The sequence below is a fragment of the Pseudorca crassidens genome, chromosome 9, assembly GCF_039906515.1.
Source record: "Pseudorca crassidens isolate mPseCra1 chromosome 9, mPseCra1.hap1, whole genome shotgun sequence".
NCBI classification, from domain to species: domain Eukaryota; kingdom Metazoa; phylum Chordata; class Mammalia; order Artiodactyla; family Delphinidae; genus Pseudorca; species Pseudorca crassidens.
Window position 1 is genome coordinate 2,615,788 of NC_090304.1, and position 13,532 is coordinate 2,629,319.

General features: G+C 60.6%; 1 protein-coding gene across 5 annotated transcripts in view; it reads right to left on the bottom strand.

The window, feature by feature from the left end:
- Positions 1-3,711: 3,711 nt before the first annotated feature.
- Positions 3,712-13,532, bottom strand: part of CARS1 (cysteinyl-tRNA synthetase 1) — a 47,100-nt gene continuing 37,279 nt past the window's right edge. For 2 of the 5 annotated variants that reach the window (XM_067747948.1, XM_067747946.1), the window contains 5 exons: positions 8,161-8,241; positions 7,547-7,614; positions 5,070-5,129; positions 4,585-4,668; positions 3,712-4,002 (listed from right to left, as the gene is read on the bottom strand). In XM_067747948.1, coding sequence (XP_067604049.1) covers positions 3,868-4,002; positions 4,585-4,668; positions 5,070-5,129; positions 7,547-7,614; positions 8,161-8,241 — 428 coding nt within the window. In that variant the 3' untranslated portion in view covers positions 3,712-3,867. Of the gene's footprint in view, positions 4,003-4,584; positions 4,669-5,069; positions 5,130-5,245; positions 5,796-7,546; positions 7,615-8,160; positions 8,242-13,532 lie in introns of those variants that run through there. The other 3 variants (XM_067747947.1, XR_010945879.1, XR_010945880.1) reach the window with 3 other exon arrangements.

Genomic DNA, 13,532 nt, shown 5'->3' on the forward strand with positions numbered 1-13,532 from the left:
GACATTTTACAAGTTAAAGGAGTTTTCCACCCCATCTTGTTCCAGAAGGTTCTGCTGCAGCCTGTAACGGTGCAAAGGCCGAATGCAAAGGGGACAGTGAGGACGTTCCTGACCAGGAGCCCCCAGGCCACCCCTTGCAGGTGCCGCGACCCACCCCGGTCGTCCACTAAAGACGAGAGGGTTTCCTGGCGGCATGTTTTAAGCAACACTTGATCACGAAGAGTCTGGAACACAGGAAGGTAGAGAGGATGACCTGGGGCACAGATAGACGCCGGCCACTCAGGTGTGACCAGAAGCATCTGTATTAATTTGCTTCATGAGTTTTCTTTGTTGAAGACTCAATTCCCACGCCACGTTGTCCCAAACCAAGGACATGTGTGGACACAACCGGCACGATCGCACGAACAAAATTCACCAGATTCCTTAGCAGCACACTACGCCCATGCGCACGTGTCCCCAAACATCTCTGTGGCCGGCTTGTTCAAAGCTATCAAGGTTCATACACGGGAGGTGGTGGTTTTGTTTCTCGAATCTCTCCCGAGTCCCGAGGAGGGCGCCGCCTCCTCGATGAGTCTGCCTGCCTCTCTGTGGCACCTGCCGCCTGTGTCTCGGTCCCCAGTACTGCCGGTGAGCAGGAAGTGAAACGGACAGTCCCTCCTCCAGGTGGGGCCCCCGACCAGAGGCAGGGGCATGACCCTGGGACCTGGAGGAAACGCAGAACCTCCAGCTCCACCCAGATCCGAGCCAGGGTCTGTGATTTAACAAGGTCCCGGGCAGCACGGCTAAAAGCTTCGTTCAGTACCTACTCCGTGTTCTTAGTGGAAAGACTCCTCTGTGCAGGTGAGGCCGGGCTCCCCCCTGCAGGCCACCCCTCAGGCCCACATGTCCCTCTCGGGGGATGCTGAGACTGAGTGCTGGGGGGAGGGGGTGATGGGCAGAGCTCCGAGCTGTAAGGTGACAGGCGTACCTTTCCCGGTCCCCTGTGACCGACAAGCCACCTGCGAGGGGACGCTTTGGCGTCATGAAAAGTCGGCTCCCAACTTTCAGCAGGGGTCTCGGCGTCCACTGCCAGCCCTGGCTGGAGTCGGGGCTGCACTCGGGGCCCCAGAACAGAGGCGTTCCAACTGTCCTGTTTCGTCCACTTCTACTCGCTGGCACTGCTGCCCCCTTCAGTAGGGACATTGGTGGCTCTGAAATAGTTTCCATGGAGGGTGGGAGACGTTTAATCCTGCCACTTTTTTTTTCTGGCCACGCCACACAGCTTGCGGGATCTTAATTCCCCGACCAGGGACTGAACCCAGGGCCATGGCAGCGACAGCACAGAGTCCTAACCACTGGACCGCCAGGCAAGTCCCAATCCTGCCACTTATAAATAACTAAGTCTGTGGACCAGGTGTCACCTCCAGTGGTGACCAGTTCTTATGTCTTGGTCTTCTTTGCTTTTGAGAATAAGTGTGGATGCCTGGATTTCAATGACCCCTTCTTTTCAGGGCTCCAGTTTTCGCAGACTCAGCCGGGGGAAGCTCCTGAGGCTTTTTACTTTGAAATCATGAAAGGTTCCCGGGAAGCTGCAGCAGAGGGGTCCCTGTGCCCTTCACATGGTTTCCTGACAGCTCCATCTTGCCAAAGATGAACCCTGGGACACCAGCCCTGGTGTCACGTGGCCACGGGCGTAGAGTCCTCAGCCACCACTGCGGTCGAAGGGTGAAGGGTCCGGACTGTCCCTAGTCGGCCCCCACCCAGCCCCTGGCACCGCTACGCCGCTCTCTCTGGTTCTGTCCTCTCGAGTCATCTCACTGGAATCTCACTGCGTGTGACCCCCTGCCCCGATGCTCTGGAGACTCTCCTGGCTGCTGTGTGTGTTCCTGGTCTGTCCCGTGTCCTTCTGACACAACCCCTCCGTCTGGGACGCTTCCCCTCAGGGTACCGGGATGCCCTGGGCCTCCACGTGCGCTCGCCCTCGGCCTGGAATTGGCCGCTTCTCCCAGGAGAGAGGATGGCACTCAGAGCCTGGAAGCTGGCCCTGGGGGTGCTCGTGGCCACCGGGGTGGTCCCCTCTCAGCCTGCATGGCGGGAAATACCTACTGTTTACAAGTCAAGCGTCAGTTCCTCCGTTGTCTCCTCCGTTCGTGTTTAACAGCACGTGATCCTCTGGCGCTTTTCCTCACGATGGATGAATGCGGGGCTGCTGATGTCGAGGCACGTGTCCACTGCCCACACAGAGCGGAGGGTGACGACCACGCCAGCACCATGCCCAGCGACACGACAATGGAACCAAGTTTGACTTCTCTGCACGGCTTTGGCCTCAGGACACACCCTCCAAAAGATGTGCGGCGAAGCGGCAGGTTCTCAAACCAACCAAAGGGGCCCTTTTCTCACCGGTTTGATTTGCGGTTTTGCGGCAGGTGGCGCTTCCCTAAACAGCTGCCGCCCTTTCCGGCCCCTGCCACTGCCGTCACAGGGAGGGGCCTGCAGGTGGGCCCTGGGGCAGCCTCCCCTCAGGGAGGATGGAGGGGGTCCGCGTGACCTCTGAGGTTAGATCCCAAAGGGCACGTGGTGCCCAACTCTCCTGGGACCCGCAGAGGCTGCCGACCTGGAGGCCACAGCCCAGCATCCCCCGCCCAGGATCCGGGCATGAGCACGCAGACCCCCCGCCCTCTGACCGCACCCGGTGTGGGGCCCTGACTCAGACCCGCCCAGAGGAGCCGGTCAACCTGGAACCCCCAGGGTCAGTAATAAGCTCGTTGTCACTTCAGGCACTAAATGCTGGGGTGACTTGTTAGGTAGGTAACTGCCCTGGGTTTGCTCCACTTCGTTTTGGGGCCTTTTTTCTTACTGGCTTATTTTTTTTAACGTAGAACATTTACAAGGTTCAAAAGTCGAACATATGCAGGGCCTGTCCTCGTGGGGTCACAGCTGTCGTGCTCCACGTGTGGCTGGGTGGGTGGGAGCCCCCCAGAGCAGCCGGCACCGGCCAGCAGGCTGCTCCCCGCCTGCTCTGGGGGTGATGCTCCTACGAGCAGGCCGCGGGGGTGAAGGGTGAGCGTGGCCACCACTGGACAGTGCCAACCCCGACCCCAGCCCCCTGCCTCGCCATTGCCGCGAGCGAGACCTGGATGTCGTCTCCCAGCCCTGAGGGCTCCATCGCCGGTTCTCGCGGATCTGACCTGGCCCCGCGCTTCTGCAGGTGGAGCCGGTCCCGGCTCGCTGCCACCCTGCTCCATCCAGGCCTGGAGCTCAGGTGGGGATTCTCAGCCCCGGGAGTAAGAATGCGAGAGCAGGCTGGTGAGGACACGCTCGCCTGGCTGGGACCTGGGGACATCGCTGCCCTGTGCTGCTGAGATCCCCCCTCCTCCCATCTCATCGCCAGCCGTGCTGAGCCGGCCCGCCCGCCCGCGGAATCGCTGCAGAGACAGGGCGCCGAGCTGACCCAGCAGGACCCGGGCACCCGGCCGAGCAGCCTTTGTGCGAGGCGCCAGCGGGCTCTGCCAGCTTGAGCCTGTCTTTTTCCTACTCAAATGCCTCCTAATGCGCCTACACACCAGTGATTAGCCGATAGCCATCTGCACGGGGGCAGGGGCGGGGGGGGACAGTCCTCAGCTGCAGCCGCTCAGTGGCCTGAGCTCCCGTGTCGTGACCTGCTGACCACGCAGCCCGGCCGGGCCCCCTCGTGCGCTGACCATGCAGGGTGACGGCAGACAGAGCCCGGCCTCGCGTTGGGAAGACTTTATTGCTGACGTTTCAGAGCCGGAGGTGGCCCAGCCCTCTCCGGACAGAACCCTTAACTTAGGCCCCGAGGGCGGGCGGCAGAGTCCCCGGGGCGGGGAGCTGGTGCCCCCGGGGCGGTGTGGAGCCTCGGCCCCACCTTCACGGGATGCTTCCATTCTGAACCAGCTGCAGGTATTCCTGGTGCAGCTTTTCCTGGGCCTCGAAGAGCTTCTTCAGCTTCTTGGCCTGCCCTTTGCTCAGCTCTTTGCCTTCCGTGTCGTGTGTGGGCAGACCCTGAAAGGCGAGAGCACGGGCGGTCACCGCCCACCGACCAGGCCAGTCCGCCTGCCCGGCATCCACTCCCCGCCACGCTCTGGACCCAGCGCACTGCTCCGAGGTGCCCGTGCTAGCCTCTGGGAAGCGACCATCCTGGGGTGCCCCCCTGCCTGAGGGGTGAGGGGCACCGTTCCCCACCAGGTCGACATGGTTCTGATACGAGCAAATACGTACAAGACCAGTGAGGGAGGCCTGAGGGTCTCGAGGCCAAGCAGCCATGAGTAGCCACGCTGAAGAGCCCCTGGAGCAATGGGCACATCTGTGCCATGGCCCTTCTGGATTGTCTGTGGGGTGAGTCCCTGCAAATCCATCAACCGGCCCAGGCCACAACACCCGGCACCAGAGCCGCTGGGCCGCGGTGAGGGAGGGGCGGCCCTGGGTACTGGGCTGCACGTGCTGGACCTGAAACAGCCCCACATAAGCCCGCCTTCCTGCAAACAGCACCCTGGACAGAGAATCTTCTCAGCCAAGTTTGAAAACCCCTGTCATCCCAATTTAATGGTCTAACAACGTTCTGAAAAGAAAGAAAGGATTTCTTACGTTTTCATCGAACTTGGAATACTTGTCGCTTTCTGACAAGAACATCTCGCTGGGCGGAACCTTCATCTTGGCCAGCCTTGCCGCCTGGAACACAGACATGGGGTCGCTGCTCCGAGCCCGCGTGGGGACCCATGCCCGTGACCCATGCCCGTGACCCCGTGTCGGCTCCCACCCCAGCCCCCAGGTTCAGGGAGCGACGGCTGGGCAGAGGGAAGTGAAAGGAGGGAGCCAGGTGTTTTCTGCAGGAACAGGGGTACGGCCGTGCACGCAGCACAGCAGGATCAAGGCCACAGAAGCCGTCCTGGAGCTCGCGGCCACGTCTGTCCCTGCCCAGGGCTCCCGGCCTCCCTGGGGCACTGTATGAGGGGCCACCGCTGGGGACAGAGGCAGAGGGGGCGCCCGGCTGGGCCCCAAGGAGGCACAGGGGGTAGGGCATGGGGTCAAAGTGCGTTTCCGCCAGCAGCCCGCCCCTGAGCAGACGTTACTTCCTGCTCTTGTCTCTTCCTGGCGGCCTCCTCTTTCTTCCTTCTCTTTTCTTCTTCAGCCTGGGGGACAGCAAACGCCCCGTGAGCTGGAGCTGCCCAGGCCCCTCTTGGGTGGGAGAGGGACAGGACAAGCTCCCTGCCGTCCCCCCACCCATCCCTGTGAGCTGGGCTCTGACCCAGCCCTGCTCTCGACACGGGGCGGTGACTGGACACCATGCGTGAGGTCACCTGCAGCACAACCAACATGAAGAAAGGACCAGACCTGCCCGGCAGCAGGGGGGCTGCGGTCGGGTGCGGGACCAGGGACAGCACGGCGAGGGCCAACCCTGAGGGGCCCAGGCACCTGGGGAGGGCGGGAGGGGGGCTGGCTGGAGGAGACGGGTGGGAGCCAGAGCCCACTTCCCACCAGGCAGGCAGCGTCCGGGCAGGAGGCAGGGAGGGAGGGCCAGGGGGCTGGGCTGGGCGCCCGTGAGGAGGGGCCCGAGGCTGCCTCGGGAGGTTTGGGCTCGGGCCACCATGTGGACGGCGTGTGCCCCGGACAGGAAGGAGGAACGGGTTTGGGGAACGAAGGTCACGCGTTCCCTCTTGGACGTCTTGGGTTTCGGGTGCTTCCTGGCCAAGCGGAGCCCTCAGGTAGGCGGCTGGACACAGGAGTCTGAGCCAGAGAGGACTCGGCGGTCACAGGCACACAGGTGGCAGAGGGGCCCTGGGACGGGGTGAGGTCACCTGGGGGGGGACGCCAGAGAGGCGGGAAATGCAGGCAGTGCAGTGGGGGAAGCAAAGGGAGGGTCCCAGAGAGCAGGGGTCAAGGGCGGGGCCGCCCCAGGATGCGCCTTGTCACCGGAGAACCTGAGCAGAGCAGGAGGGGCTGAGGGTGGACGGAGGAAGAGGGACCCGGCACGGAGCTTGGGAGGTGGGAAGACGGGTGCCGAGGGCTTTTGCTTTTCCACTTAGAGACCAGAGGTGCTTATCCCGCTGGGGGAGCAGAAGACCGCCTACGAGGCCGTGGTCCCAGGCGCCTCCACACACGGGGGTTGGGGTGGGATTCCCTCGACTGGAAACTCGAGCTACCAGGGGGAAGGTGTATGGCAAATCCCTCCCGCGAAGGCCTTACGGCCAGTGAAGACATGGGCAGGGGTGACCGATCCAAGTTCACTGCCCCGTCTTTACTCCCCGGGCCGCCTGGGGGGAGAGCGGGAGTGAGCCCCACGTCACCTCCGGGGAAGGGCCAGGGCGGCCCACACGCTGCGGTGTCCAAGGATGGGGAGAACCCAACCCAGGGGACGTGACGCCAGCGGGGGTGACCGAACGGGATGGAAGCGGGGGGAGGGGCCAAGAAGGGCCTGGACTGGGGTCAAAGCCCAGCTCCCGGAACCTCACACCAGCCTGACTCCAGCCAGACCTTCCCCGGCACCCGGGCTCCTTAATTCTCAAGCTCGGCCCCTCCTGGCGTCCACACCAGCGTCCCCGGCGCCCAGCGAAGCCCCGGGCCAGCCTCGCCGCTCTTCTCCCTGACCACCCACCCACCCGTCAGTTCTCCTTGTGGACACCTGTCGAGGCCCCTTCCCAGCCTCCCAAACTCCTCTCCCTGGGGTTTCTTCTTAAGGCCTCTCGGGCCCCGCACCCAGCGAGCTGTGCCCAGCAGATCTGACAGGCACTGCGTCTGTTCCTGCCTCTCTCTTTCTATGGGACGTTGAGGTCCCCGAGAGCAGGGACTGTCCCACTTCACGGAGTCCCTGGCTCAGCCCTGCTCACGGAGGTGTAGTAACATCTGAGGCGTGAGAAGGACGGTGCTGGGGGCGGGAGTGGGTGGAGGTGTGACTGTGACACATTCAACCCCAGGGACAGGGAGACACCACTTCAGGTGAGGGCGAGGTATGACCAGACCTGTCAGCTTCGCAGTTTCCCAGAGGTGACAAGTCTTCCCTTGTACCCCGGGTCCTTCATCAGAAGCTGGATCTTGTTGTTGTTGTTGTTAGAAAATTGCCAAGTAGTTACCTATCTAGTCTTTTTACTAAGAGTATAAATGCCAACTCCTAAAGATGAAGTATAAAAACTCCAGTGATATTTACTTTTTCAATAAACACCCAGCTCAGGGAGTTCCCTGGTGGCGCAGTGGTTGAGAATCCGCCTGCCAGTGCAGGGGACACGGGTTCGAGCCCTGGTCCGGGAAGATCCCACATGCCACGGAGCAACTAAGCCAGTGCGCCACAACTACTGAGCCTGCGCTCTAGAGCCCACGAGCCACAACTACTGAACCCCGCGCGCCTAGAGCCCGTGCTCCGCAACAAGAGAAGCCACTGCAATGAGAAGCCCACGCACCACAACGAAGAGCAGCCCCCGCTTGCTGCAACTAGAGAAAAGCCAGCGTGCAGCAATGAAGACCAAACGCAGACAATAAAAAAAAAAAATAAGAAGAAGAACAACTTAAAACAAAAACCAAAACACCCAGCTCAGGTCACTGCGGTTTTACTCACCCTTTTCTTCTCTTCTCTCTCTCTCAGTAAGGTATCTCTGTCCACCAACTTGACCACAGTGGGCAGTCCTGAAAGGCCAACAGCCGTGAGACGAGGCCGAGCCCAGCGCTGCCCACACCACTCCCGCCCACGGGGCCCCCGAGAGAAGCCGGGGCCTCCTTCCTGCTCGCATAGGTCAAATGTTAATTGTGCTGTGGGGAGGCCTTGCTGCTCAAGACCGAGCACCCAGGAGTCATAAAATAAGACATTCATCTGAGTGTTTAAAATCCAATAATTTTCCATGCAGCCCAAACTCCCACCAAGTCGAAACACAAGCTGTGAAACTTGCTGACGATCCACATGACACAGGCTGCCTCCCACGTGACAGGCCATGAGAAAAGGAGGCCAGTGGCCCCGCAAAAACAGGGCCGCCGGGCAGTCAGGCCGCAGGAGAGGAGGTGCTGGCAGTGATGCCCACGAAGGTACAACTACAGGTCCCCCAGGACCACACATCACGGGGGGTTCACCACGTAAAAGGCGGAGCGTCCTCGGACCTGTCCCGGAGTTCTTCCTCTCAAAAGCAATCTCCACCCTGTGTCCCTCCCCTGACCCGGTGTCACGCCCAGAGGACCCACCTTCATGGTCTTCAAACCGCACCCCCAGCTCAGGCAGGATGTCGTCCCGCAAGGCATCGCTGAGCTGCAGGACCTCGGGGACTGTGGACAGAGGAAGCGGTTCGGTCCACTGGGCCCGGAAACGCCCGGGCCCCACGGAAGAGCGCCCCCCTGTGCCTCTGGAGGGGCCGGGCTATTCCACTGGCCACAGATGCAGGAGAAGCCGAGACACAGAGGTCGCGGCCACTGGTGAGCCCAGAGCAGCCCCTGGACCCGTGGCCTGTGCACCGGCTCAGGGTCCTGCTCAGAGGCGGGCACTGACCGCAGAGGTGCACGGACTGGGGAGAGCCCTGCGGGCGGCAGGCCCAGGGGCACTAGGATTCTGCTGCACAGGAATGAGCTCCCCGGTCACTCGGGAAGGCGCCTGGGAGCGCCGAGCCCCCGCGGCCCTGGCAAGGCGATCCTGAGAGAGGCGGCCGCGTCCCACCGTCCAGGGCCCCGGCCCAGCAAGGGATCAGAAGGGGCCAAAGGCCTGGGGGTGGGACCCACGCCCCACCTCGGTGACACTCTGCCTTGGGCACTGGCGCTCCTGGCCAGCCTCGCCCCAGCCGAGGGAAGTGGTCGCCCAGAGCAGGGCTTGAACGGGCAGCGGCCCGGGGAGCCTGGCCGGCCCACTGGCTTTGAAGTGCCTCTTCCAGGAGAGATGGCACACACGCAGCAGCCAGAGTGGGCAGAGCTGAGCAGACGGCTGGCGTGGCCTCTGGGCCTGACGGGACGGGCCCTTCAAGTCTGGACAGTGTTAACCTCTGCACCACCTGGTTAGGGCCGGTGAAGGCCCACGAGCTCGGGGGAGCCTGGGAGAGTCCTGTAACAGCCATCACGGACGGCGCCCAGGGTGTCTGATGCCCAGCCAGACCAGGGAGAGGCCAGCCCGTTTGTACTTGGGCTTGAAGAGTCCATATGGGCTCAAGCCCAACTAAACACGTTCATGCAGACGTCAGGAGAGGCTCACCCGGACATTCCAGCTCTGAGACCCTGACCTCAGGGTGAAGCAGATTCAGCTCCGGGCTAAGAACTGGGCCAGTGGGAACTCCAGCTGGCGCCAGCAAAGCAGACCCCTCCCGCCCTGCGCTGTCCCTCCCCGCAGCACTGACCACGGCCCACGTGGTCACTCACTCACCTGTCCTGTCTCCACTGTGTCCCCAGAACCCGGGGTGCTCCCACAGCACTGTGCAGGTGCCCCGCAAGTCCACTCACGGGTGAATGAATGAACGGACGATGCCCCACACATCTCAGGGGATGCCCGAGCCCCGGCCACACGTGCGAGACGCACAGTCTCCCGCTTCCCAGCGCCAGTCAAGGAAAAGCCCCGTTCCAGCCCCGCAGCAGGGCTGGTGGGACGAGGCCCTTTGTATCTGGTCCCTCCCCTCATTCTGCCCCTCGGGGCCCCTTGCTCAGACGGGTCCCCCCAGAGCCCTGAGGAGACCCCAGGGCACCGGCCCAGGCAAGTGCCCAACGGATGCTTGCTCACCGTAACGGGAAGGGAAGCAGGCTGGCCCTGCCATCATTGCCACCAACTCCCCTCCACACCCTCAGGCCCAACCCCGCCTCCCCGCCATACCCCCAGGGGAGGGACACCCCTCCCTGGGGCCCCTCAGGCGCCATCCTCTAGGTGGCCTCCACAAGGCTGAGAGAGCGACCCTCACCTCCATCTGAGACCTGCTCTGGTCCACGGAGCTCAAACTTGGCCCCGGGATTTCCTTCCAAACCTTTTTCTCACTTTAGGAGCCGGCTTTCTCTTCCAGCCTCTCCCGACTTACATTTCTGAAGAGGGTCTAGTGCCCACCATAAAGAAAGAGCTCCTATAGCTCAATAAGACAAATGACCCAAGTAAAAATGAGCAAAGGGGGACTTCCCTGATGGTGCAGTGGTTAGGAATCCGCCTGCCAATGCAGGTGACACGGGTTCGAGCCCTGGTCTGGGAAGATCCCACATGACGCAGAGCAACTAAGTCCGCGTGCCACAGCTACTGAAGCCCACACACCTAGAGCCCGTGCTCCGCAGCAAGAGAAGCCACCGCAATGAGAAGCCCGCGCACCACAACGAAGAGCAGCCCCCGCTCGCCGCAACTAGAGAAAGCCTGCGCGCAGCAACAAATACCCAAAAAACGCAGCCAAAAATAAATAAATAAAAATAAATAGATTTATTTTAAAAAATTATTTAAAAAAAAAAAAAAAAAACGAGCAAAGGGCCTGAATAGACAACTCTCCAAAGGAGAGGTTCAGACGGCCAAGCAGCTCGTTGTCACTACTCGTCAGGGAAAATGCAAATCAAAGCCGCAATGAGATTCCCCTTCACACCCACCAGGACGGCTATTAACAATAACAGAAAATAAAAGGGGCTGACAAGGATGTGGAGAAATCGGAACCCTCGCGCGCACTGCTGGTGGGAACACATAATGGTTCAGCCACCATGCAAAACACTTTGGTGGGTCTTGAAAAAGTTAAACACAGAATTACCGTGTAATCCCACAATTCCTCTCCTAAGTGTGTACCCAAAACAACTAAAACAGGGACCCAATCTGATGCTTACACATGCATGTTCACAGCAGCCCTGTTCACCAAAGGTGCAAACACCCATCAACGGCTGAATGGATACATGGAAGCGGTACACGTATCTGGTGATCACTCTGCCCTAAAAACATGAAGCACCGCCACGTGCTACAGTGTGGACAACCCCGAAAACATTCTGCTGAGAAGCCAGAGAAAAGAGGTCACACTGTGTGACTCCATTTATGTGAAATGCTCAGAACAGGTCAACCCAGAGACAGAACACAGGTTGGTGGCTGCCAGGGGCTGGGGCAGGGGGCGTGACCCTGGAGGGTGGAAACATGCTGGGACCAGGAGACGGTGGCTGCACAACACTGGGAAGGCACTCAGCGCCACTGAAGGGTTCACTTTAAAACGGCCAGGCTTACGTTACACGAGTTCACTTCAATAAGTTATTTCTGTTTAAAGGAAAACCCCAGCTGGATATTTTCGAGGAATTCAATAAACCAACTCTTAAACATATGGAACAAAGGTCTCAGAACAGCTAATGCAACCTTAAAAGAGCACAGACGGGGAGCTTGCCTCCAGGGTGGGGTGCGGGGAGAAGCCCGTACATGGAGACAGAAGATGCCGTCCCCCACCCCGCCCACCTGCCATGCCAGCAGGAGTGAAGCCAAGGCTCTTGGGGTCTTCCCAATGCTGTGCAAATCCGGGTCTGAAGTTGCGGCTACTGAATCTGGGGCTGGGATGGAACCTCATGCAAGGCCCAGACAGGAGCGGAGGCTGCCCCGTGGAGAAGAGGCACTGGGACAGCAGTGGGGATGGGCGGATCTGTGTGGACTGGCTCCCAGTGGTGGGTGCACAGAGACGGGGCAGCCGGTGGCTGGCAGGGCCCCTTCTGGAAGGAAGCAGCTGCACCACCACGACGGAGCCCAGCAAAGGAAAACAGGTTTCCCTGGACGTGGGCCAAGGCGGCGACTTTCCCAGGGCACCTGGCAAAGCGTGCTAGCCCCGGGAACCTCACAGCCCTGCAGACGCCAAGGGGCTCTGACTCCAGGCTCTAGAAGGGAAGGAGCGTGTCTATGTGTGGCCATCTGCTGGATGCCCCTGCCAGCACCTCCCCGTACCCTGCAACTGCGGTCCGCACCCTTCCCCGTGTGTACTGTCCATAGAGCCACAAGGCTCAGGGCGGGGCAGCCTGCATCCATCAGGGCTGGTTACTGTGGGGCGGGGCTGTGACACGGGAGTGGAAAGCAGATGGGCAGTGAGCAGGGAGACCTTGTCAGGCGCAGGCTTGGAGATGCTACAAAAGGAGACGGGCTCCACCCACAGATGAACGGATGAGCAAAATATGGTCCATCCACACAATGGAATGTTACTCAGCCTTAAAAAGCAAGGGAGAGGCTTCCCTGGAAGAGCGCAGTGGTTAAGAATCCGCCTGCCATTGCAGGGGACACAGGTTCAAGTCCTGGTCCGGGAAGATCCCACATGCCGCGGAGCAACTAAGGCCGTGCGCCACAACTACTGAGCCTGCACTCTAGAGCCCGTGAGCCACAACTACCGAAGCCCGCGTGCCTAGAACCCGCCCTCCGCAACAAGAGAAGCCACTGCAATGAGAAGCCCGCGCACCGCAACGAAGAGCAGCCCCCGCTCGCCTCAACTAGAGAAAGCCCGCGTGCAGCAACCAAGACCCAGTGCAGCCAAAAATAAATAAATAATTTTTTTTTTTAAGAAAAGGAAGGGAATCCCGACCCAAGCTACAACGTGGATGAACCTTGAGGACGTTACGCTCAGTGAAATAAGCGAGACGTAGAAGGACACACGCTGTCTGATTCCACTCACATGAGGTCCCTGGAGAAGTCACATCCAGAGAGACAGAAAGTAGACGGTGGGGATGAGGGGTTGCGGGAGGGGAGGGGAGTGCGTGTTTAACGGGGACAGATGTTTGGGAAGATGGAAAGTTCTAGAGATGGATGGGGGTGATGGTTCAAAACAATGTGAATTACTTAAGGCCACTGAACTTTACACTTAGAAATGGCTGAGGTGGAAACTCCTGCATTGTGTACATTTAACCACAATAAAAGAACGACGACAGCGAATGGCTACCATCTCTCCAGTGACGCCCTGCCGGTCTCCCATTCTGACCGTGTGCCCGTCCCGGCCCTTCTAACTTCTTCCCAATTTCCCAAGCCTCTCCTGGTCACACACCCACACTCCACATCCCTGCTGGCCAGGCCTGAGCTCTCTGGCCAAATGGACTGTGGGCACTAAAGGAGAAACTGCTTCTTTCTTCTCTGTCGGTAGAGCCCCCCTGCTCTGCTGGCCCTGGGACAGGCCCCGGCCAGCTCCCGCCCCACCCCGGGGCCTGCCCACTCCCCACTGAGGCATAGCTCCCCTGGAGGCTCCCTGACCGCCTATCTGGCCTCTGCCGGCTCCACCCTTGGGAGGCCCCACCCGGATGAGCTCCAGGTGTGACTTCTCATCACACAGGGGACTGGGGGGGGGGCACAGCACACCAGGCGACGACAGTGGGGGTCTGCCCCGACCCCCACGTGACCCCAGGCGAGGCCTCTACCTTCCAGGGGCTTCGCTGCCCACCTCTGTCCAATCACGAACATTAAAGAAGCAACGTGAGGACAGCAGCTGGACCAGGCCCGGAACCTCGCAAGGTCAGTTTTAGCCGTGGTGGTCATTTGTGAGTCCAGACCACCACAGTAAGAAGCAGACTGCCTGACTGAGGCCACTCACCGCCCGCTTAACAACTGCTCAAAACTGGCCCCAAAGACAACACGTTTGATCCCAGCTCATCCCAAGTCCCCAGGGCCGCTGGCGAGGCCCCGAGCA